This window comes from Strongylocentrotus purpuratus, unplaced genomic scaffold (assembly GCF_000002235.5).
Source record: "Strongylocentrotus purpuratus isolate Spur 01 unplaced genomic scaffold, Spur_5.0 spur5_contig_855, whole genome shotgun sequence".
NCBI classification, from domain to species: domain Eukaryota; kingdom Metazoa; phylum Echinodermata; class Echinoidea; order Camarodonta; family Strongylocentrotidae; genus Strongylocentrotus; species Strongylocentrotus purpuratus.
This window is the reverse complement of record NW_022145563.1, coordinates 22,038-43,904: the sequence shown is the minus strand read 5'-3', so window position 1 is coordinate 43,904 and position 21,867 is coordinate 22,038. Positions and strand designations below refer to the sequence as shown.

At 36.5% G+C, this 21,867-nt stretch overlaps 1 protein-coding gene across 2 annotated transcripts; it reads right to left on the bottom strand.

Annotated features, from left to right (window-relative positions):
* Positions 1–4,288: 4,288 nt before the first annotated feature.
* On the bottom strand, positions 4,289–18,074 carry LOC115928642. Of its 2 annotated transcripts, none has more exons than XM_030996200.1 (11): positions 17,590–18,074; positions 16,886–16,939; positions 15,779–15,859; positions 14,358–14,426; positions 13,358–13,657; positions 11,433–11,695; positions 10,739–10,860; positions 9,609–10,002; positions 7,983–8,490; positions 6,386–6,501; positions 4,289–5,446 (listed from the first exon to the last, which is right to left on the bottom strand). In XM_030996200.1, exons 1-11 carry the CDS (start codon positions 17,666–17,668, stop codon positions 5,099–5,101), a joined length of 2,334 nt encoding a protein of 777 aa, XP_030852060.1. In that variant the 5' UTR covers positions 17,669–18,074; the 3' UTR covers positions 4,289–5,098. The 2 variants fall into 2 exon arrangements, with proteins under 2 accessions (XP_030852060.1, XP_030852069.1); XM_030996209.1 differs by having other exon boundaries at positions 13,358–13,618.
* Positions 18,075–21,867: the final 3,793 nt, after the last annotated feature.

Genomic DNA, 21,867 nt, shown 5'->3' with positions numbered 1-21,867 from the left:
AGACAGAGAGAAGGAAAAAAGGGAAAGGGAAAGAGAAGATAAAAGGAAAGAAAGAATAATAAGAAGAAAAGAGGAAAACGGGGGGGGGGGGGGCGAAGGGCTCTTGCCTCCTCCTCACCCCCCCCCCCACCTCCCCGCCAAAAAATAAATCAGAGAGAGAGAGAGAGAAGGGAAAGGGAAAGGGAAAGAGAAGATAAAAGGAAAGAAAGAAGAGGAAGAAGAAGAAAAGAGGGAAACGGGGGCAAAGGGCTTTTGCCTCGTCCCCCCGCCTCCCGCAAAAAATAAATAAGAGAGAGAGAGAGAGAGAGAAGGAAAGGGAAAGAGAAGAAAGAAAGAGAAAAACGAAAAAGAGGGAGAATAGGAAAGAAAGGAAAATAAAGAAAAGAAAGGAGGCAAGAGCCCTTCGCCCCTGTTTCCCTCTTTTCTTATTCTTTTTCCTCTTCTTTCTTTCCTTTTATATTTTCTTTCCCTCTCCCTTCTCTTTCCCTTTATGGCGGGAGGGGGGAGGGGGAGGTAAGAGCCTTTCGCCCTTCCCCCGTTTCCCTCTTTCCGTCTTCTTCTTCTTCTTTCTTTCCTTTTATATTTTCTTTCCCTTTCCCTTTCCCTTCTCTCTATCTCTCTCTCTCTCTCCTATTTATTTGTTGGCGCGGGAGGGGGGAGGAGGCAAGAGCCCCTCTTTTCTTCTTATTCTTCTTCCTTTCCTTTTTTATTCTCTTTCCCTTTCCCTTCTCTCTCTCTCTCTCTCTTATTTATTTTTTGGGCGGGGGGATGCAAGAGCCCTTCGCCCCGTTTCCCTCTTTTCTTCTTCTTCTTCCTCTTCTTTCTTTCCTTTTATATTTTCTTTCCCTTTCCCTTTCCCTTCTCTCTCTCCTTATTTATTTTTTGGCGGGGGGGGGGGGGAGTGAGGAGGAGGCAAGAGCCCTTCGCCCCCCCCCATTTCCCTCTTTTCTTCTTATTATTCTTTCTTTCCTTTTATCTTCTCTTTCCCTTTCCCTTTTTTCCTTCTCTCTGTCTCCCCCAGCTAGGGCTGGTTTTGTTTACGAAGCGCCCGTCAGGAGAGTACACGATAGAGTACACGATAAAATTGACGATATCGTGAACTTTATATCGTGAACTTTTCACGATAAAATTCACGATATCGTCAATTTCATCGTGAAAAGTTCACGATAAAGTTCACGATATCGTCAATTTCGTGAATTTCTTCGTGAAAAATATGCGATAAAATTGACGATATCGTGAATTTTATCGCATATTTTTCACGATTTAGTCTATTCGCGATGTCCCTTCAGGGCCACCATAATTACGTGACCGCTGCTCGAAGAAAAACCCTTACGAATCTGACGAGGCAATGTAAACAATAACAGTGCAGAGCCTGAGCGGCGACCGGTCGCGACCGTGCCCCCGACACACCCACTAAACACCCTCTCACGCTCCCCAAGCATTTTCCTAGATAGTCTGTGAATCGAGACCCTAGTGAAATTGGACGGTGTTGAAGTCAGTGATTGCGACTTTCGTTTAATAGGCTTGACAATATTTCAGTGATAATAATTAGATACTGTTAGTACTTGAAAGACCTCTAAAAAGTTATGAAATCATATCTGCCCCCATACCAACCGGTCCTGGGGCCTATATCCATACCAGCAGAAATTGTTCAGTTTTCGTAATCAACACGGAGACCTTTTTGTATTCCTAACCAAACATTATTTTTTAATAACAATATTTGTTTCAAGAACAATAATAATATTTGATTCTCTCTCTAGCCTTCCTTTGCAAGGTCTACGCTCACATACTTCCATGTTCAGTGCACATTAAATGGATAGTCGCTCTGCTCCAGCTTGCAAGCCGCATGCGCTATGCAGGGGGCGCGGGCTGGAACGTGACTTCTAAAACTAGTAGCTGCACGTGACCGTGAACGTGACCCAATAGCAAGTAGTCTCAGTGTTCCAGACAGAGATATTGTTCTAACGATCTCGCAGCAATTTAAAGAGAATGTGAGTACCTGTAAAGATAGAAATGAGCCTTATCATGTTCTTTGTGACGGTTTGAAAGAAAGACCAATCAAAGGAGAAATGAACTCTGAAAAGGACTCGGTTTATACCAAACGTCAGTTATTTTTTCTCGCTTATCACTCGATTAAAGTTGAATCGGTGATCTAACACACCCCCTCCGAGCCCCTTCAGTTCTGTCAAAGTTCTGTTTTTTTAATGGTCTGTAGTGTTTGCGTGTTTTAAGTAGCACTGTGACCCCGAGGAAGAATAGGTAAACTTTTTTGGTTGATCTGCAGCGGGTGTCCCCTCGATCTTCAGTTTCATTTTTTTAAATAGAAACGTCCATGTAAAATATTTTCGTGTTTTTTTTATATTTATGTGTTATGATGTTTTTATGTCCACCCCCCCCCCCCATTTCAATGGGGGGATTGACGAAGGGAGAGAGAGAGAGAGAGAGAGAGAGAGAGAGAGAGAGAGAGAAAGAGAGAGAGAGAGGAAGAAAGAGAAAGTAATACAAAGAGAGAGATAGGGAGAGCAGGGGGGGGGGGGTGTAATACAATTAGTATAAAAACATTTAGTCACTTTTTAGGAGTTTGTAACAAAAGATTCTGACAAGTAGTTTGATGACCCGAAGATATCAATGAGCAATGACAGAATTTGTTTTGTTTTTCTGTCGGCACTGTTCAAACAGCCTACAAATATATTTATCAAACGATAGGCCTATTATAGCAAATAAATGATGCAATATAATTATGAAATTTCATACATCGCATATAACAATAATTTATTCCAATCTGGACAAAAAAAGCATATTATGGACTGCCAATTTCACATATTTTCTTTATTTTTCCAATATAATTGATGCCTTATGTTTATCAAAAAGCTAAAGATAACTTGCAAAAAATGTGTAATTGTTAATATCAGGTGGAAAGAAAGGTTTACAAAAATAATGAATCAAGCTTCTTTTCATTAACACATGTCAACACTCTCTGCAAACTCTAACTTAGTCACTGTTTTCAGAGCATTAAATTGAACTGCATTACACAACTGATTCCAATTAAATAAAACCAATGAATATTCATTGGTATCCTTTATTTGTCCATCAATATATGTTACATGTACATGTATACTGTATCAAAATTCAAATACATATATATTGATTAATTCAATGAATTAATCAACTAAATACATATCAATGAGATTTTAAAAACGTGTAAGTTTATACATGACACTTGTTATCTGAATCGTATAAGTTTATACATGACACTTGTTCTCTAAAGCGTATAAGTTTATACATGACACTTGTTCTCTGAATCGTATAAATTTATACATGACACTTGTTCTCTAAAGCGTATAAGTTTATACATGACACTTGTTCTCTAAAGCGTATAAATTTATACATGACACTTGTTCTCTGAATCGTATAAATTTATACATGACACTTGTTCTCTAAAGCGTATAAGTTTATACATAACACTTGTTCTCTGAATCGTATAAATTTATACATGACACTTGTTCTCTGAATCGTATAAATTTATACATGACACTTGTTCTCTAAAGCGTATAAGTTTATACATAACACTTGTTCTCTGAATCGTATAAATTTATACATGTCACTTGTTCTCTGAAGCGTATAAATTTATACATGACACTTGTTCTCTGAATCGTATAGATTTATACGAGACACTTGTTCTCTAAAGCGTATAAATTTATACATGACACTTGTTCTCTGAATCGTATAAATTTATACATGACACTTGTTCTCTAAAGCGTATAAGTTTATACATAACACTTGTTCTCTGAATCGTATAAATTTATACATGACACTTGTTCTCTGAATCGTATAAGTTTATACATGACACTTGTTCTCTAAAGCGTATAAGTTTATACAAGGCACTTCTTCTCTAAAGCGTATAAGTTTATACATGACACTTGTTCTCTAAAGCGTATAAGTTTATACATGGCACTTCTTCTCTAAATTGTATAAGTTTATACATGACACTTGTTCTCTGAATCGTATAAGTTTTTACCAGACAGGAGATGTACCACTGGTATGAATTTGGCGATCCTACTTCAAAGCTGTGGAAAGTTATTGTGTGTATACAGCTTTGTATGTTAAGTTCAATGACCTTTTAACCTTTGAACTTTGTTGAACACGAGTGACCCATATTCGAACTTGACCCGAGTCTACAAGAGATGTACCACTGGTGTGAATTTGGCAATCCTTGATCAAAACTATGGAAAGTTATTGTGTGTACTATGCTTTTAATAAAAAGTTCATAGACTTTTTGACAGTGCCGTAAAAACTGGAAAACAACAACAACAACTTTTGACCTTTCACCTTTGTCGGATATCGCCCATATTCAAACTTGATCTGAGTCTTCAAGAGATGTACCACTGGTATGAATTTCACGATTCTACTTCAAAGCTGTGGAGAGTTATTGTGTGTACAGCATAAGTACAGCTTTGTATATTAAGTTCATTGACCTTTTGACCTTTGAACTTTGTCGACCATGACCCATATTCGAACTTGACCTGAGTCTTCAAGAAATGTACCACTGGTAAGAATTTGGTGATCCTAGCTCGAAGATATAGAAAGTTATTGGGTGTACAACATAATTGTTGACGCCGACACCGCCGGTGTAAAAAGTGACGCCTATGCCTGGCTCCTGCTACGCAGGCGAGACAAAAAGGACATGAAACCATTTTAACGGATATCAACCGGTGCCAAAAAACGACATCCGTTCCTCAAGTGTGACAGCCGCATGACGGATTAAACAAAAGTACCATCCGTTACTTGTACATTTTCTGATCCGGCCATGTCTGGCAGCGGAATAAGCTTGTAAGTTTTCAATTCAAAATATTACAGTAATATTAAAAAAGATAAAATTACATCTGTTTAAATCATATAGATTGTAAATCTCATGCAACTAAGATTTGTACTAAGGACCCTCTGGTGAAATTAAAAAGCTCCTCCACTTGTGCTTCACAGCCCCCACCCCCAAAAAATATTACTCCAATTTTATTGAAACCAATAGGCCTACTATTTTGCTCAATTATTTGATAGCTAAGGCAATTACAATGGCCCAATTAAGCTAGGATCTACAAAGCTACTGAAAATAGCTACTGTGCTTCTCTCTCAAACCATTCACTGTTTGAAGAGGAAGTTTTTCTCCAGCAGTCAGTGAGAAAGGAGGGAGAATCACAGAACTAGAATCAATAGTCTCAACCCAAAGCTGTTTCCTGCCCTTTTGTCCTTTGACTGGTACCTTTACCTCCTTCCACTTAGAAGTCAAGGTTCCTGTGTACCACTCGATCTGTAGGGACTTGTCTTCATGTACACTGCGAATGCAGCCAACTTGAGGCCAGTGTGTCGAGTACTCTGGGAGATATGTTGCCACCATGTCTCTCTCCCTAACTTCTGTCCTCTGTTCCTTTACTTTGGGTCCTATGTGAACCTAACAAAAAGAAAAAGAAAGTAAAATAAATAAAATAAGAAAGTGAATTGAAAACGAATAGTGTAGTGCCACTACATACATTATCAGTGATTCAAGACAATTCCTTATGTACACTTTATTTACAACATATAAACATATTATTATAGTAATTCTTTCTGAAACCTAATAAATAATTTTCTTTTATAAAATCAGAAAATATTGTTGAAACTTCTACTATTTTTGTATTTTTTGATTTTCAATTAACCCTAAAAGGGCTGTACGTTCACCGGGATATGTTTAAGGATATTTTTTTTTCGTGCCGGGAGCTTTCATGACTTTATAGCATAGAGTCTTGCGCATCTTTTGATGCCAAATATAAAAAGTTTTGACCATCGGGTAACGTGCAAATTGACGATTTTCCCATTGTCTGTGTATTGTAGCAATTCAATGCAGAAATGCAGATGTGCGATACCTACGATTACGTAAATGCAGATAACTACAATTTTTTGAGGTGCTCACATTGATGTTTAAGAAAAAAAAAAAAACAAGAAACAACAAAAACAACAAAAATTTGGGAAGACTTTTGCAACTAATGCACAAGCGTATAGCAATCACTAGTACCCAAAGCTAATCTTTACCTGACATGACCTGACCCCAAAATACTCGGCATGACTTGTAATTACTGTAATGACTGGAATTATGCAAGGGCTTACATGTATATATATTAGGGGCTAGATCTTGTGTGAAGACTATACAGAGTGTAAATTCTGTTAGGGAATAATGTTGCACTCAAGATGCAATTAAGCTGAGTGTGTTAGTCATGCAGCATTGTAGATGATTTACATTTTTTTTTTTTAGAAAGCAACTCAAGTTGTAAATAACGATTAAAATACATTTAATACTAAATATGGTTCACAATATCTTTGTCTTAATTAAGGGACATATTAATGAAACATGTACCTGTCTGAATGTTTCATCCTCTGTGTTGCAAGCATGCTCCTCAAGCTGTGGTCTGTCAGTTGGTTGTTTGGCCATTATCAGTAGATCGCATATAGGCCATCTCACTGTTGAATCTTCTGTTAAAACACACAAAGGAAATGTATTATAGCCCTGATGTAAGAAACAGTGTGCTAAAATATCAAAGTTTATGATCAGCCAGCTAGATAGGTTGTTATTACCTTCATCCAGTTATATAAACATATAGTGGCAAATTCTTGGAATAATAATCGTTTTATCTAATGATACTATGACCTAATCTCTTGAAAGGTCATATATATATTTTTTTAAAACCCTATATAGCCCGGGCTATGCAGTGTCAAAGGGGGGGGGGGGGGGGGTGCTAATTTAGCCCCCCCCCCCCCCCCCCCCCGAGATCTCGCCCCTCAACTGCCTGATCGTGATGAAATCGTCACCTGCAACATAATCTCCAAAATCGTATATTAATCTCTCTGAAAAATATTTTGTTTAATCGATTATGCTAATTATGCTAATTTAAGCATGAAATTAGACCTTTTTTGCTCTAAATCACTCAAAACAGCTCGAAATGTGCTGTTCTTTTGATCTAGACACTCTATGTATTATTCTTAACAAGCGTACTTTAAAAAAAAATCCAGTATCAAAATTAAGTTATGTATTTCATTGTTTTTTTAATTTCTCTGTTTTTCGACCTTTTCATTTTTATTGTTTTTTCAATGAAATTTGTTGGCAACACTTATGCGATCATAACTAGCATAAACGAAATAGATTTCAATCTGTGAAAGCAGATATAATAATACATTTAAAAATATTAGCTAATACACAATTTGTATTGAAATTCTACAAGAAACCACGTTTTTGAGCTATTTTGGGTCCGATGTGCAAGTACATGTACAAAATTATGTGTAGCATAGGAACTGCATGCCCGGGCGTTGTTGCGCGAGATGTGAAGGAAAAAAGTCATGAAATTTCAGCGCAGAATGTCTTCGCTTTAAATAGTTATTGTAAAAAATGTTTTAAGGGGGGGCCAAATTAGTCCCCCTTCCCCCCCCCCCCCCCCACCCCCCACCCCCCCCCCCCCCCCCCCCTCATCCAGGCTATAGGGTTAAATCTCGAAAAATAGCAATACCATAATATCTATCTCTAAAAAAAAAATTTTTTAAAGAATGAGTGGAGAAAAACTCAAAAATATCCTCTCAGGTTTATCTATGCTGCTGACTCAGCTGCTCCCTTGTGAGAGGCAATCAAATATCATAAATTGGCGCGTAATTTGCTGGCTCTCTGTAAAACAGCCATTCCTCTTTTTTCTATAGACCACCATCCATTTGATTTGTAGTCAATGGTTATATGCATTAGATAAACCAATATTTTTGTGTCCCACTAGCCTAGTTCGCTATTAAGATTTTTTTGTGAATTGTGCCATGAAGGGGTGTAACAGTCAAGACTTCAATACAAATTGTCAAAGTTTTGGGCCATAAAGCTTGAAGATGCTACATTGTATTTTTCAATGTTTCATAGGTGATGGAAAAAAATACCATAACACCATCAATTTTGGAAGTTTAAAAAATGACAGAAATGATACCTTCATTCTCCTCCTCTTCCAAGGTGAGTAGCTCATAGAGGGACCTCCATGCCTCAATGTCTACTTCTTCCAAGTATGGCTGGAGCTTGTCTGGTAGATGTATGATATTGATGTCCGCAAATGACTTCTCTACCAATGTTGGTTGTCCGTCTGGATGTGATGACAGGATGTGGTTGATGCCAGTGGTGTCTCTCCAATGTGGTGTAGTTGACCAGTCTTTTGTTTGTAGGGTGGCTTTTCCTTGGTGCAGTGCGAATTTGAATATGTGTGGTTTACTGTGATAGCACATGCTGTGTTGATGGGGAAGAAGCCATTTGCGAACATCAAAGAGGTGTAAGATGCGCTCCGCTGTTGTAGGGCAGTGAGCTTTGTGGAAAGCGGCGGGAATAGCTTGCAGAAGTTTTGGAAAAGATGGGGTGCTCCTTTTCTTCAAGTGAGTTGCAATCCTTGAAAAGAACTGGTCGATGTCCTCATGTGTGTGACCGACCATCAAGAAGCCAACTTTGATCTAAATGCAAACAATAAACGTTATAAGGTGAACAACAGTATGGAATAAATTGAATTTTAGGGACATTCCTCAATGATACAACCCAATAAGCATGAGGGATAATTTATTCAATTGAAATTTTTCTTCATTTATCAGAACATTTATCTAACAAAAAACATATTTATCAAAGCTTGTTTTTGTTTACGCTTTACAAATCATATGTACACTGATGACAAAGATGACAACTTTATATTGCCCATGGTTTCTAATGTGCACTACCTCTTTCCCGTTCATAGGGTTCAATCTTTCCGAGAATAATAGGCTACGACCAACAACAAAAAACCCAAAACACTATTTACCATTGGTATACATGTATCTGTGTAAAGTAAATAATTCTAAGTCACAATATCTTTTTTTAACCCTATGATGCCTACACATATCAGACATTTTGGGCAGTAAATGTATTTGATAGATTAAAACAGAGGATCAACTGAAGATATGCAACAATACAATAGCGCAAAATCCCCCATCATAAAAAGTGAGTCAGAAATAATGATTCACCTTGGAAATTTGCCATGGTGAAAATAATTTGTAATCATGAATATTTTCTCTTTTTTTTCACACTCTTTCTGCATCGTTGTTCTCTCCTGCTCACACTACAACTTCGAGAGAGTGGGTTTGACCCACTTTCAAACACTGTTTCATGAATAGATGCCCAACAGCAATGGTACTGCATGCAGCGGGAAAGTGTACTCTACCAGTACATGTCAAACATTTTTATATTTACATATCCCTTCACAAAATATCATGTACTTTTAAACCCAAGGTTTTGGTGCAATTGGGTTTTTACCAAGTTACTTTAATTTACTGTCAACTGTGAATAGTTTTCTGACAAAAGTGAATATTTATAATGTTTATTCTCAAACAATGGGCAATTTCCGAGGTATATCATTATTTCTGACTCGTCCTTTACATGATTCTGAAAAGAACCTCCAAGACAAAGGCATTCTCTTATCCATCCAATACAAGTTCAAATAAACAAAATTTCCTTTTCATTTTGCGATTAAATAAAGCATCATTACAGACTGAATACTTATATTGACAATTAATTACTAAAAAGAACATGTATTAAACATTACCTTCTTGAAGATATTGAGTTCAAGGAGCAGGGACAGAAAAGAAAAGAGATGTCGATTCTTATTCTCCCTAGAAGTGTTGTCCAGCTGTAGGTAGAGGACTGGTGGAAGAGAGTCGGCATAACGGACCAGGATGTTGAGCAGGATATTAATGGTTAGGTTGCTGTCATGTGGGTACTCGTTAAAATCGATGTAGGCGTGTTGACCTCTTCCATGAACAAGTGCACCGGTGATGTGAGTGTGCAGTTGATCATTGTAGCTCAGAGCTTTAGGTGTTGGATGGAGTTGCGGTATTGATGTGCAGTGCTGATCCATCCCATCGATGATTACACTCATGTATTTCTCTGGCTGTGACTTCGCTTTGCGGATGTGTTTGTAATATTTTTGTCTCTCACTGCTGCTGAAAAGAAGGTAAAGAGCAATGAGGAGTCATGCTATGCTTAGAAGTTTTGATCACAAAACCAATACTAATGCCTTAAATACACGAGTAAATTGTAATTTGAATGTGTTATCTGAGACTTGGCTAGGTTTACGTCTATATCAATGATACTTAATTGTGACCAATATACTTTTTTAAAGTAATGAACTTGTGCCTACATTTCTTCTCCTGTTTTCCCTACTATTGTATTTTTCTTCTACTATAGGCTTTTCACGTCAAATATCCACTGATTAGAACCAAACATCCGTATAGGCAGTTCAAATGCCAATATTTTATTGTGGTCACCTATTCAAATATATTAACATTGTTGTTGTTTTTTTCCATTAAGAATTTCATTACTCTCTTATTGCTAATATTTGTTGTCCAATTTTTTAATTTGTTCTGTTATTTTTCTCCAATTTTGCCGCTTCTATTTAAAGCAACTTATCTTGGAGCCTGAGTATTCCTCTAAGCTTTCTCGGTTTTTGTCTCCTTCAAAATCTTTGTTGAAATATTCACTTCTATGAGGAAAGCATATAATGACATAGCTCTAGTTGTATATTGTAGCTACATGTAAAATACATCCATGGTTGTCATTTGTTGCACTTAAAATACTGGATCACAGATCACCTCATTCTAAATGCTTAAAAGAAAAAAAAGTACATCAAAATCAATTACAACATTAACTTCAAGCTTTAATCAAAGTTTGCTGTACCTTTGTTTCTCTACATGTTTTTGATGTTGTGCAATCAATTGTCTTCGAACATCTTTGTCGTTTGTCTTGCCAAGCTTCATTTTCAGCTCTGTGCACACATCGCACTTAGAGAAGCGGTTCACCTATAAAGAAAAAAAGAAAAATATCAAAGAGAAGGATTGTTAATTACAAAATTAATGTTATGGATGTGTTTTCTTGATGCATATAAATGTAGATGTTATAAGACTAATATAATAATATATTGACACAAAGATACAAGAGGCCTCAGGAATTTAACAGATTTCGTCTGGCTAAGAATCATAAATTCATCTATGTCTAACCCTAACTGTACCGGGGGTATAATTTGCATAAATTAGCATTATTGATAAAATAAGCAAATTTCCGCGAAACTAATGGCAAAATCTCTGCATAATTTTGTGGCGATTGGCCCATTTGGAGTGCATTAAAACTGCAATATGTTTTGTACACAAACTGACCTGAAATCATGATGGGTCATATGACACTATAAAAGAATTGTCTGTTTTTGCAAAAACTTACGGTAGTGTAGTGTCAAAATAAAAAGTAATGAAGTGGCATTGCTGAAAACATGGCGGTTTTGATTATGGTATGCAACAACCTATGTTTAGAGCTTTTGAGCGTCCCGCCCCACTCACTCCCATCCAGTACAGTTTAGGGTCAATGGAATTTACAATACCTTGGGGATTGTGATGTGCTGCTCTTCCTTTCTCCAAATCCTTTTGAAGTGAGTCTCAGAACAAACCTCAGCATTATCTTGTCGTATTCTTCTATACACCTCTCGCTTTGTGAACCCATGTGGAAGGTTTACAGACTCTCTGTCAGGCATTCGGTCTCCATAGGAACGAGCAAATGCATTAAGTTCTGTCTTCGCGTTTAGGGTTTTGTTAATCTTGTGTCCTTTCCTCAAGCAGTTAGCAGGCAATGGGTATAGCAGTCCATCTATTCACAACAAATTAAATGCATGCATGGAAATAACTAGAAATATCGAAAATGGCTGATCACCACAAAACTCGGCATGCGCCTCAGATATTGCGCAAAGGAAGAGACCTTACCTATATTTTTGGCTGAAAATTGCTTATTTTGTCATTTATGCAAATTCTATTCATGAATATGTTTTTTATTATGAATTACATAAATAAATAATAATAATACCAGTCTCTTATAAAGCGCTTTACGAGTTAAGACCAAAGCGCTCACAGCATATTATTGCCCCAGTCATTGGATTCAATTACAAAAAAAAAACAGCATTTACAGTGCACAATCTCCTCTCCCTGGGGAGCATTCCAGCTGGTCACCTATTAGGCGCACACAATGCCAATTCAACTGCATTGCGTTCGCATCCTACAGGGTACCCATTTTAACACCTGGGTAAGGTGAAGCAATGTAGACAAAGTGCCTTGCTCAAGGAACATAAATGCTGTGCTGCTTTTACAGAGTTTATTTTTTGGCAAAAAGTTTCTTAAAAGCCTATTTGACATTATCATATAATTGAATTGTCCATATACTTGTTTTATAATAATAATAATATAATAACGGCCATTTGTACTGCGCCATGTCTGTCAGATTTGACACTGGGCGCCCCATTATGAATTTCTAATGTATTTTACTGTTTTTCAATTCTTATGTATTTTATTGTTTTAGGACTTCTTATACTTAAGATCATTATCTGGATCAATTTACAGTTTGAGTAAATGATAAATCTAGTCTAAAGAATGAAACATTACTGATTCATAGACCCAAACAAGAAACTTCACTTTGCCATTTGTTTGGTAGACAAGATGACAAAAATTTCAATTTTCGGCTTGACCTTTGGTCACAAAAGGTCAGGTAACTCTCTAGCATTCGCATCCTACTGATTTCCAAAAACAGCAAATAGCGGTTACATCCCCGAAAATGCAGGGGTGGGCTGATGCCCCCCACCCCCCAGTACAGTAAGTGTTAAAGCTACATAAGAGTAATGAAAGATAATGCAGCTGTCGTACACGAAAACCCCTCACAAAAAGTTCTGCAATTCAAGTTTGAGAAAGGGTATCTCTCGTTGTATTAAATGATTAAATGATACTTCAGTTTGGCACCATTGGAAAGCCTGTTCATTCCCCTAGACAATGATGCCCAATTTTTATAATGTAATCATGGAATATGCAGGACACCTGAATATCTGACCAAGTAGAAAGTCAAATCTTGCAAAATGCATTTTTGTCAACAGTGAATTCTTCATTTGTTTAGAGATAAGATTGTGTTTAATTGATATCAATTCTGATTGAATGCCAATGCAGTATTCTCATATTCTTCTGAAGATGAACTTATTTCAAATGATTTTGAGATATCAAAACAAGAAATTTTACCTATAATTTTGTGAGAGGTTTATATCATACAAATGAGCCAGGAAAAAAGAGTTTTAGCCAAACCAATAAGAATGACCAACAGTCACTCTGTATTTCAAGTTTAACTACCTGCAAGCTTTCTATAAACAAAAAAGGACAATAATACGTTGGATGAATATGGGAGATTCTTTTAGGGTTTATGTACATTTTTTGCCCAGTACATTATGTACAAAGGCCATGAATTTTCAAAGAAACTGTTTTGAAATATGAACCTCACCTCTGAACTGCTTCTGCCAGTAGTAGAATCTTGACCTCACAATTCCAACGACTTGATGCCAGGCTGTGGCACACACCTGCTCCAAACCGATGTTGTAGGAGAATTGGAGACTTTCATTTTCAGACCGAGAAGAGTGGGTTCTGAAGTACTCCATCAGCCATGTCCTCTGATCACCCAGCGACTTTTCCTTAAAAGCGATCCGAGCTGCAGCTGCATCTGCTCGTGTGACTCTTGCCAGACAATCTGTTGAACAACATCTTCCTGCAAGGACAGTTATAAATGTCTGATGACCAGTTCTAACTGCAAAAGGGGAAGTAAAAAACAAAGCAGTTACGTCTCCATTGTTGTAAACAGGCATGAAAGCCTACAAGAATAACCAAATCTTTGTGCGGCATAGCCAGCTTATGTACATGTATGAATGGAATGAAGTAAAATTCTCAAAATTTATTCAAGTTGCAACTTCTGAAGGACTTTACTTGCTTTGAAGTACAATATAATTTGGATCGCCATGCAAAATTGAAATATCCCGTTGTCAAATCCACTTGTTACCATTTACCTACAGAAGTCTTTGGCGATTGCCATGGTAACATTTTCTAAATAATATCATACATGTACTTACATGGTTCATTAAAAAACTGCCGTCTACTATAATAAAGGGCCGTTCTCATAAGAGCAGGTAAACCTCCTCAACATTTGCCCCCGCGGTAAATGAGAAAACGATGCAGTAATAAACCTATCAGACTGTTCACATACGAAGAAGCATCTCCTCCAATCAAAACCTAAGCAATTTTTATTTTGGTTCCTGGAGGCAAAAATATTTGACCAATCACATGCCAGGAAAATGGGATGTTGCATTGTTGCGATGCGTATTGCTCATCTTGATTGCCCGGTTTACACGCCATTTTGGGGGGGTCAATGTGCAAACTTATTTACCGCAGGGGCAAATGTTGGAAAGACCCTTAAGAATTACTTTGTTATATCAGATTGTTTGAGTAAGTACCTCTTTTTTTCTGCTCTTGATCACTGCATGATGATTCCAGTTGAAATGTCACATGTCTTCTCTTTTTTCCTGTGCAATGATATAAAAAATGAAGAATGACTTAACTATATCTTGTATAATCATTATCATTATGTTGCAGTATAAATGGATACAAAAATCTTAATTGACTCAACTTAGCTTTTTGCTAAGGGGGGGGGGGGGGGGGGGGTTGCAGGCGCAGGATTTTGGTAGACCCCGATTAACAAAAAAAATTCAAACCAACACACATAAAAACATGCTTTGTCCAATGGGGGGTAGGGGGGGGGGGGGGTAGGGGGGTACGGACGGACAACCCGAAAACATGAGGCAGAGGTGGAGGCATAACAAGTCTTATCTAAAATGTTTGTGGTGAGAAAAAGTGAGCCAAAAATATGAACCGTTTTGGCCAAGATTAACATCAATTTTTGCTAAAATGTGAAGTTTTTTCAAAGAAATTTAGCCTCATTTAGCCCTAATGACATGCCAGTTGGATGAAAGAACAGGGTAAGCTCATTTTTTTAATACCAGATTGGTAACACAAATATTTTTGAAGATATAATATAGATATATTGACTGCTTTGAGATGTGTGTACTAGCTTTTTTTAGGCTAGCAAAAATATCATCAAATATTGACTACTAGCTAAAAAACAACTGGTCAATACTGATCAAATTACAGTCTTTCTACATCATGCCTTGGTTATTATGCTGATTACTCAACAAATACTCTTTTTCTAACAGAATCATTTAAATTGTTCAATGTCTAGCACATACATGTATGGTATTGACACCCATCCCAGGTCATTTCCTGCCCTCAAATAAAATAAAAGGCCCAGTCACAATATGGATAACAATTGACTTGAAATAAGCTCATGGTTCAAAATTTGGTTCATATCCACTTGGTCTACTACCAGTTGGTCTAATTCCCACATCATCTAACACTAACATGGCTAAACCCATTTGGTCTACTATCACTTTGGTCTAATTGCCGTTTGGTCCAATCATCACTTGGACTAATTCCCACTAAGGCTGATTGTCATTTTGTCTAATTATCAAATGGTCTAACTACCATTTTGTCTATAATACTTTTCCCCATTTTGCCAAAAGATCATCTGGTCTATTACCAGTTCATCTAATCAGATAGACTAAGTGGTGTTAGACCAAGAGGGTATTAGACGAAATGGGATAGCCTAACTGGGAATTAGAAGAAATAGGAAATGGATTAAGTGGCAATTAGACCAAATGGTTATTAGACCAACTGGTTATAGACAAAATGGGATATTAGACAATGTGGGATGAGACCAAACGGGCATTAGACAAAGTGAGAGTAGACCAAGTGTCAATTCACCCAAAATTTCATACAGCTTTATTGAACACCAATTACTCATAAGTGATGTTACACTAACCCCTTTTCCTTGGAATATGGCAAGCATCCTCATCTGCATCACTCTCAAGTTCAGTGATAAAGATACCAGGAGTCCAGGGACCTGTAGGAATTCAAATGAAAAGATGTACATGTACATGTATACCACATACGCTTAACATAATACAATGTAGGTAAGGGCATAATACTTGTCTTTTACAGATACATTAAGCCCTGCCATGCTAATTGCTAACCATGCATGGTGTTATTTTTTTCAAAGACAGCAGACAGTCAGCTGTACTTGTGCTGTCCAATACGGATATATAGCAAATGAAGGGGAAAAAAGAATAGACCAGGCAAGCTATGTGACATGCTCACAGGAAACTTTAATGTTAATGTGAATGGAAAGTTGCAATATTTATTATTGACATGCAAATACATGTACGTGTATGATATCTTGTCAGATTTCACCTTTTTTTTTGTAGTTCAAATTGTCTTGGTGTTGTAAAAACATACACATTCCTGAATTAGATAGAATTGAATACTTTTTTAATTATCTTTTTTGTGTAGCAAATAAGAATTTTAGTGAAAATTGTAAGTACAAAATTTTAATCATAGTGTAAACTGTAAAAAATTAGTGGGCCACCTATTCTACACTGACAACAGTAAGGCAGATATATATATATATATATGTACAATCAGATGCAATAGGAAAATGGTATTCACTTTCATGACCCAATTAAGGCATTGACCAGCACACTTAATCTTGTCTATTGTACTATGTATACTACATGTATGAGCTGAATAGCTACTCATCATAGGGGACATTGCTTTTGTTTTCATTGTTTGGCACTCTTCTTTAGTTTACGGAAAAGTCATTTAAAGGAAGCTTAAATACCAGAACGCAGAATATAAACATGCACACGCAAAGCAAAAGCTCAAATTCTGTCAATGCATTACAAAATGAAGACAAATCTATAGAACTGTTTTATTCAAATTTGGGGTTTTACTTCAATATAAACGCAGGAATAAAGTCTTCTGCTCTTCAATGATACTTTAAGTCATGTTTAAGTTTTTGAGTTTTTCTTCATTCTTTAAAGTTTGTTCTGCTTTTCCCCAAAACATTGTATGGAATTTTCCCAGAACATACCTGTCTCACAATGTAGATCCTCATCAGCTTCACTCTCAAGCTCTGTCTGGAGACCTAAGTACATTCATAAATATGATATTGCTTAAATGGTTTACATTGTTTGGCACTCTTCTTTTATTTTATATGGAAAGGTCAATGAAAGGATTTAGCTATTCCTAGAAATGAGGGATACATTGTACATGTAGACAACATGACAGACTGTGTAAAAGCTCAATTTCTGTCCATGTTGCACAACATCAAAACAAATCTGTTTACAATTTTGGGAAAAAACAAGCTCTGAAAAAACTAGGAATTGTAATCGTCCAAAACATTACAGCATACATGTATTATGTAACACCACTATGATAATAAATAATAGTATTGTTGTTAATATTATAAATTCAATTCAATTCAATATGCTGTGAATTTAAAATACACTGAACAATAGCTATGAAAGCTGAAGATATTTACACAATTATCACAATGATCTTTGAAAATTCACAGTACATGTAGGCCTACTACTACTGGGTGTTTCCATAACCCGACACCCTAATCCTAAACCTAATCCTAACCCTAGGGTTTAGGGTTAGGGTGTCAGGTTATGGAAAGACCCACTACTACTAGTTCTCATCTATGTCCATTTTGCAAACTTTCGCTGTGCTACATTTGTTTCTGCATTCACTTACAGCACATTATTTAAGAATTCTTTCCCATAATTTACTTACCTGTCATCTGTGTGTTTGGAAGAGCATCATCAGGCTCAGCTGCACTCTCCAACTCTGTCAGTGGATCCAAAACAGCCATGTTTCTTCAGCATGAAGCACTAGATCTTGAACAGCTAGAATACATAAAATAAACCCCAAAGAACTTTATCCGATACTCTATGGGTTACTGGTTAAGGAGTTAGAAGAACTTAACGGGTCTACCCTCGACGCGCGGCACCCAACTCGACTTGGGTGCTAAGTGCGTTTATTCATGTGCGCGCACTCAGTTCCTGCGTATGTACATGTAACTCTATGTTAGCAACCCAATGCACATGCACGTGGTAGACGCAGGCCCAGGTGTTTGGTATATATCTATGGGCAAATGTAAACTGTTTAGTTCTTCTAATTCTTTAACAAGTAACCCATAGAGTGTCCTTAAACTTAAAGATAAACTTTAGTACTGGTAATGCGCTTGCATTGTGAAAGTAGAGGTGTGAAAGGATCAGAAACAGTTGATCATGTAGCATGTAAGTATTGGTGTGCACTGCAAGGTTCTGGAGTCATCAAAATCATAATAAATTTGACCGAGTCTTGGTAAAGTAACAAACACTCACATAGAAAGCTATATATGGGACAACACACATGGTGTCGGGGATGGTACTACCTTGGTTTCCTTGTCTTTCTATGCTCATTACTCAGCCAGTATACATTTTCTTCCAAAATTGTTTGGCACATGTCATTTATTTGTAATCTTGAACATTCAGTGTAAGTTTCGTTTGATTCTGTGAGAATTAATTTTTTTTTTTTACCAGTACTGGAGTTTATCTTTAAATGTATGATCAGAGGGAATAAATCAAAGTTTTACATTTAAACATGAATTAAAAACTCAATTTTTAATAAAAAACATATAAGGCACTACCTGCATAGATCTAGACTAGTCTAGGCTAGACCGAAATATCAGTGTTTATGTTGGCATTGGATGCCCTGAGATTGGATTTTCTTTAAAGTCACAAGAGTTATCTGGTGGGGGGTGGGGGGTCGGTGCATTTTGGCAATTTCCTTTTATATGGTGTAGTAGTTCAAGTACTGTTGTTGTTTATCATCCATTGTTAGACCCCTTTGCAACTGACTTATCCTGACACTTTTTGTGTCTTTGCACGGTTTGGTGAGCATAATTTTAGGGGACAAATTGCAATGTTCAAGCCTCCTAAATTGGAAAAAAATTACAAAATCCCTTCAGTTTATTGAAAAAATTCACATCAGATCTTGTTACCAAAATGTATCATCAATTGTTCTGTAAACACAAGAGGTAAGTGTCAGTGTCTTTTTGATAAAAAGTTACGCCATTTAGATTAAGGGGGGACATACATATGATGTGTATAGGTCAAGATCTATATACATCTAGCCTACTTGATGTAGTATTATAACTAGATCAACATGTATGTCTAATTTAGTCTTATTACTCTGAAGTATTCTTCTACTAAAAGTTTAAGATTTATAGATCTATTCCACTCATCCACTGTATAAGGTTATAACCTAGACATGTATCTGAAGATACTTCGTCTAGTTATAACCTTGTACTCTTTTACTAATATGGGTATGGTAAGGCGTAAAGTTATAGATCTAACCACTCATCCACTATATGAGGTTATAACCTAGACATGTATCTGAAGACAGATACCTCGGTCTAGTTATAACCTTGTACTCTTTTGCCAATATGGGTATGGTAAGGCAGGCCTGTAAATGGGATTTTTCAGGGGGGGGGGGGTGCGTAAGTTGATAAAACGGACCTTTGATACAAAATAACTGTTTGCAGAGGCAGATCCAACATTAACCATTTTTTCTTCAGAGTGACCTGAAAGCAAGGCATTTTAAGTGCCTCCTTTTAATCCTCATGAACAGGGAATGTATCTCCTTAAACAAATAATGCGAGTGCAAATCGTGAGTGGAAATTTTCATAAAGTGACCTGAAGTCAAGTAGGCTAATCATTGCACTTTTTGAGTTTAAATTTTCCATGAACATACATGTATAATACCCCTCCCTTCTCTTAATCAATCATGCGAGCGCAAAACACGAGGTCATTTTTTTATATTAAAGCAACCTGAACACAGGGAATTTTAGGCTCATGCACTCCTCTAAATCCTGATGAGCAGGATATGTATTTCCTATAAAAAGGGGGCCAAAAGCCAAAACGCAAAGGCATACTGTGTGCAAAAAGAAGCATTTTCACATTTCATATGATCCCTGAATCACCTCTTTAAATATTTCCATACATGTAAAGGTGTAAACCAAATATTACGCTAGCATTCAAAGCCATTTTGGTATGCCCTGGGCGGCACCATGATGATTCCATTCCCCCCAATTTTTGACGTACATGTATTTATGGACAAACCCTTACTGGTCTTTCACAATCATAAACGAACTGTTTGTGTAGTATATTAATTTAAAAGAAATGTGCAGTGTTAGAAACCTCTTGCATTGCATTTATATATTTAATATGTAAAATCCCTTTCAAAATAAAATTCTAGCAACGGTTCATCCCGAAAACTGCATGAAAATCATGACATTAACTGTTTAATCAGAACGAGGATGTTAGCAAGCTTTGTAGATCTTTTTATCCACATACATGTAATTGTTGAAGAACTTTTTTTTCACAGTACTCCCGTTGTGTTAGATCAGCTGTACGATCTGCATAATGAATGAAAAAGAAGTCTAGTCATTCATATGCTGGTATGCAGCCAATCTTACACAATGGGAGTTACAAGCTTCCTAACAATATAACTGTTATTCTATCGCAATGTTTAAACCTAAAATTTGAGTAAAACAAATAATGTTTCTATCATTATTATTTTTTATGTATTTGTATAGCGTATTTTATATCAAAATTGTATCTAGATCTAATTAATTTTAAAGGTAATATGGAATGTTATCAAAGTCCAAATATACGTCACAGACTTGCATGTAGGGGGTCTCACTACAGATCATAAACATGCCAGCACCCTTGATAGCAGACGACATCGCAAATGCCTATTTTTCAAAATATTTGCCAGTTTGATGTGGGGTACTCAGTGGGCGTTTTTTGGTGATCTATGTATCAAAGGAAAGCTTGTGGTAAAAATTATATATTATAATTGATGAAATTCTAGTTTTGGTTTCATTTAACAAATAATGCGAGCGGAAATTTTTTCATATAGATCTAGTTACCTGAAAACAGGGCATTTTAAGCGCTTTTTATAATCCTCATTAACAGGATCCTGTTAATCCTCCCCTGATAAATGGTCCACATTAATTACAATAGGTTCTTTTAAAAAAAGTGGGCCTTTCAGATACTTTTTTTTTTGGGGGGGGGGGGTGCATGCCAATACTCTACAATGTAAACAGATCTAGATCTAGATGTAATATGTAGGTCTAGACCTAACTTTGTTAGATCTATAAAAAGTATAATTCTATTCTCATCTAGAAATTTAAACAAGTCAAAAAAGTGAAGAAAAAAAATCACAAATTTCGAAAGTTAACACACAGTTAGCAGCAAGAAAGTGTTGCCATAAAAAATGCCTGAAAAAATATTTGTGGTTTATACAACATTCTTCAAGACTTCATAAACAACTGTATTATTAGTATGGTAGAGGTACCTTAATCCATGCAGTACATTAATCCACGCATCCCTCAATACGCGCGATGCGACGCGTTATATGCGCTCATTTTTTTGGATAGACAATAAAACAACAAGCCTATCGCGATATCACAACAATTTTGAGGGAAAATCATTGGTTTCTTGTATTTTTATGATTTCATGAAATCATCAAGAATACACTTCATTGAGACAGAAAACGAAAATATACATTCATTTCCTGTATTAAAACTGTGGTGCGTGGATTAATGTACCGCTTGATTTTGTCAAAGAAAAATTGAAGCGGTCACGTAATCGACACGAGAGTTAACATTCACCAAATATTCCTGTCAAAGTTTTCTCTATAAATGATCCTCAGAATATTTAGTATTTAATGAGGAAAAAACGTTGATAAAAAATGTTAAATTATTTGACTTTTTAGCCTTTCAAAACAAAGTGCGTGGATTAAAAGTACCTCCATCATACAGTTGTAGATCTAAACTATGAGTAGACTAGATCTATGACCATCAAATTTTAAAAAGATCACTTTAACTTCGGCCAGGGCCTAACTGTTAGGCCTATACTTTGTATTGACATCGTGTTATGAGTGGCCTATACTTTGTATTGACATCGTGTTATGAGTGGCCTATACTTTGTATTGACATCGTGTATGAGTGGCCTAGCCCAG

Coding starts and splice junctions, on each gene's coding strand:
- LOC115928642 (XM_030996200.1), bottom strand. CDS start 17,668: ATGGCTGTTTTGGATCCACTGACAGAGTTGGAGAGTGCAGCTGAGCCT. Junction 11,696..13,357: donor CTGGCAGAAGCAGTTCAGAG/GTGAGGTTCATA, acceptor TGTTGTGAATAG/ATGGACTGCTATACCCATTG. Junction 10,861..11,432: donor AGCACATCACAATCCCCAAG/GTATTGTAAATT, acceptor TTTTCTTTATAG/GTGAACCGCTTCTCTAAGTG.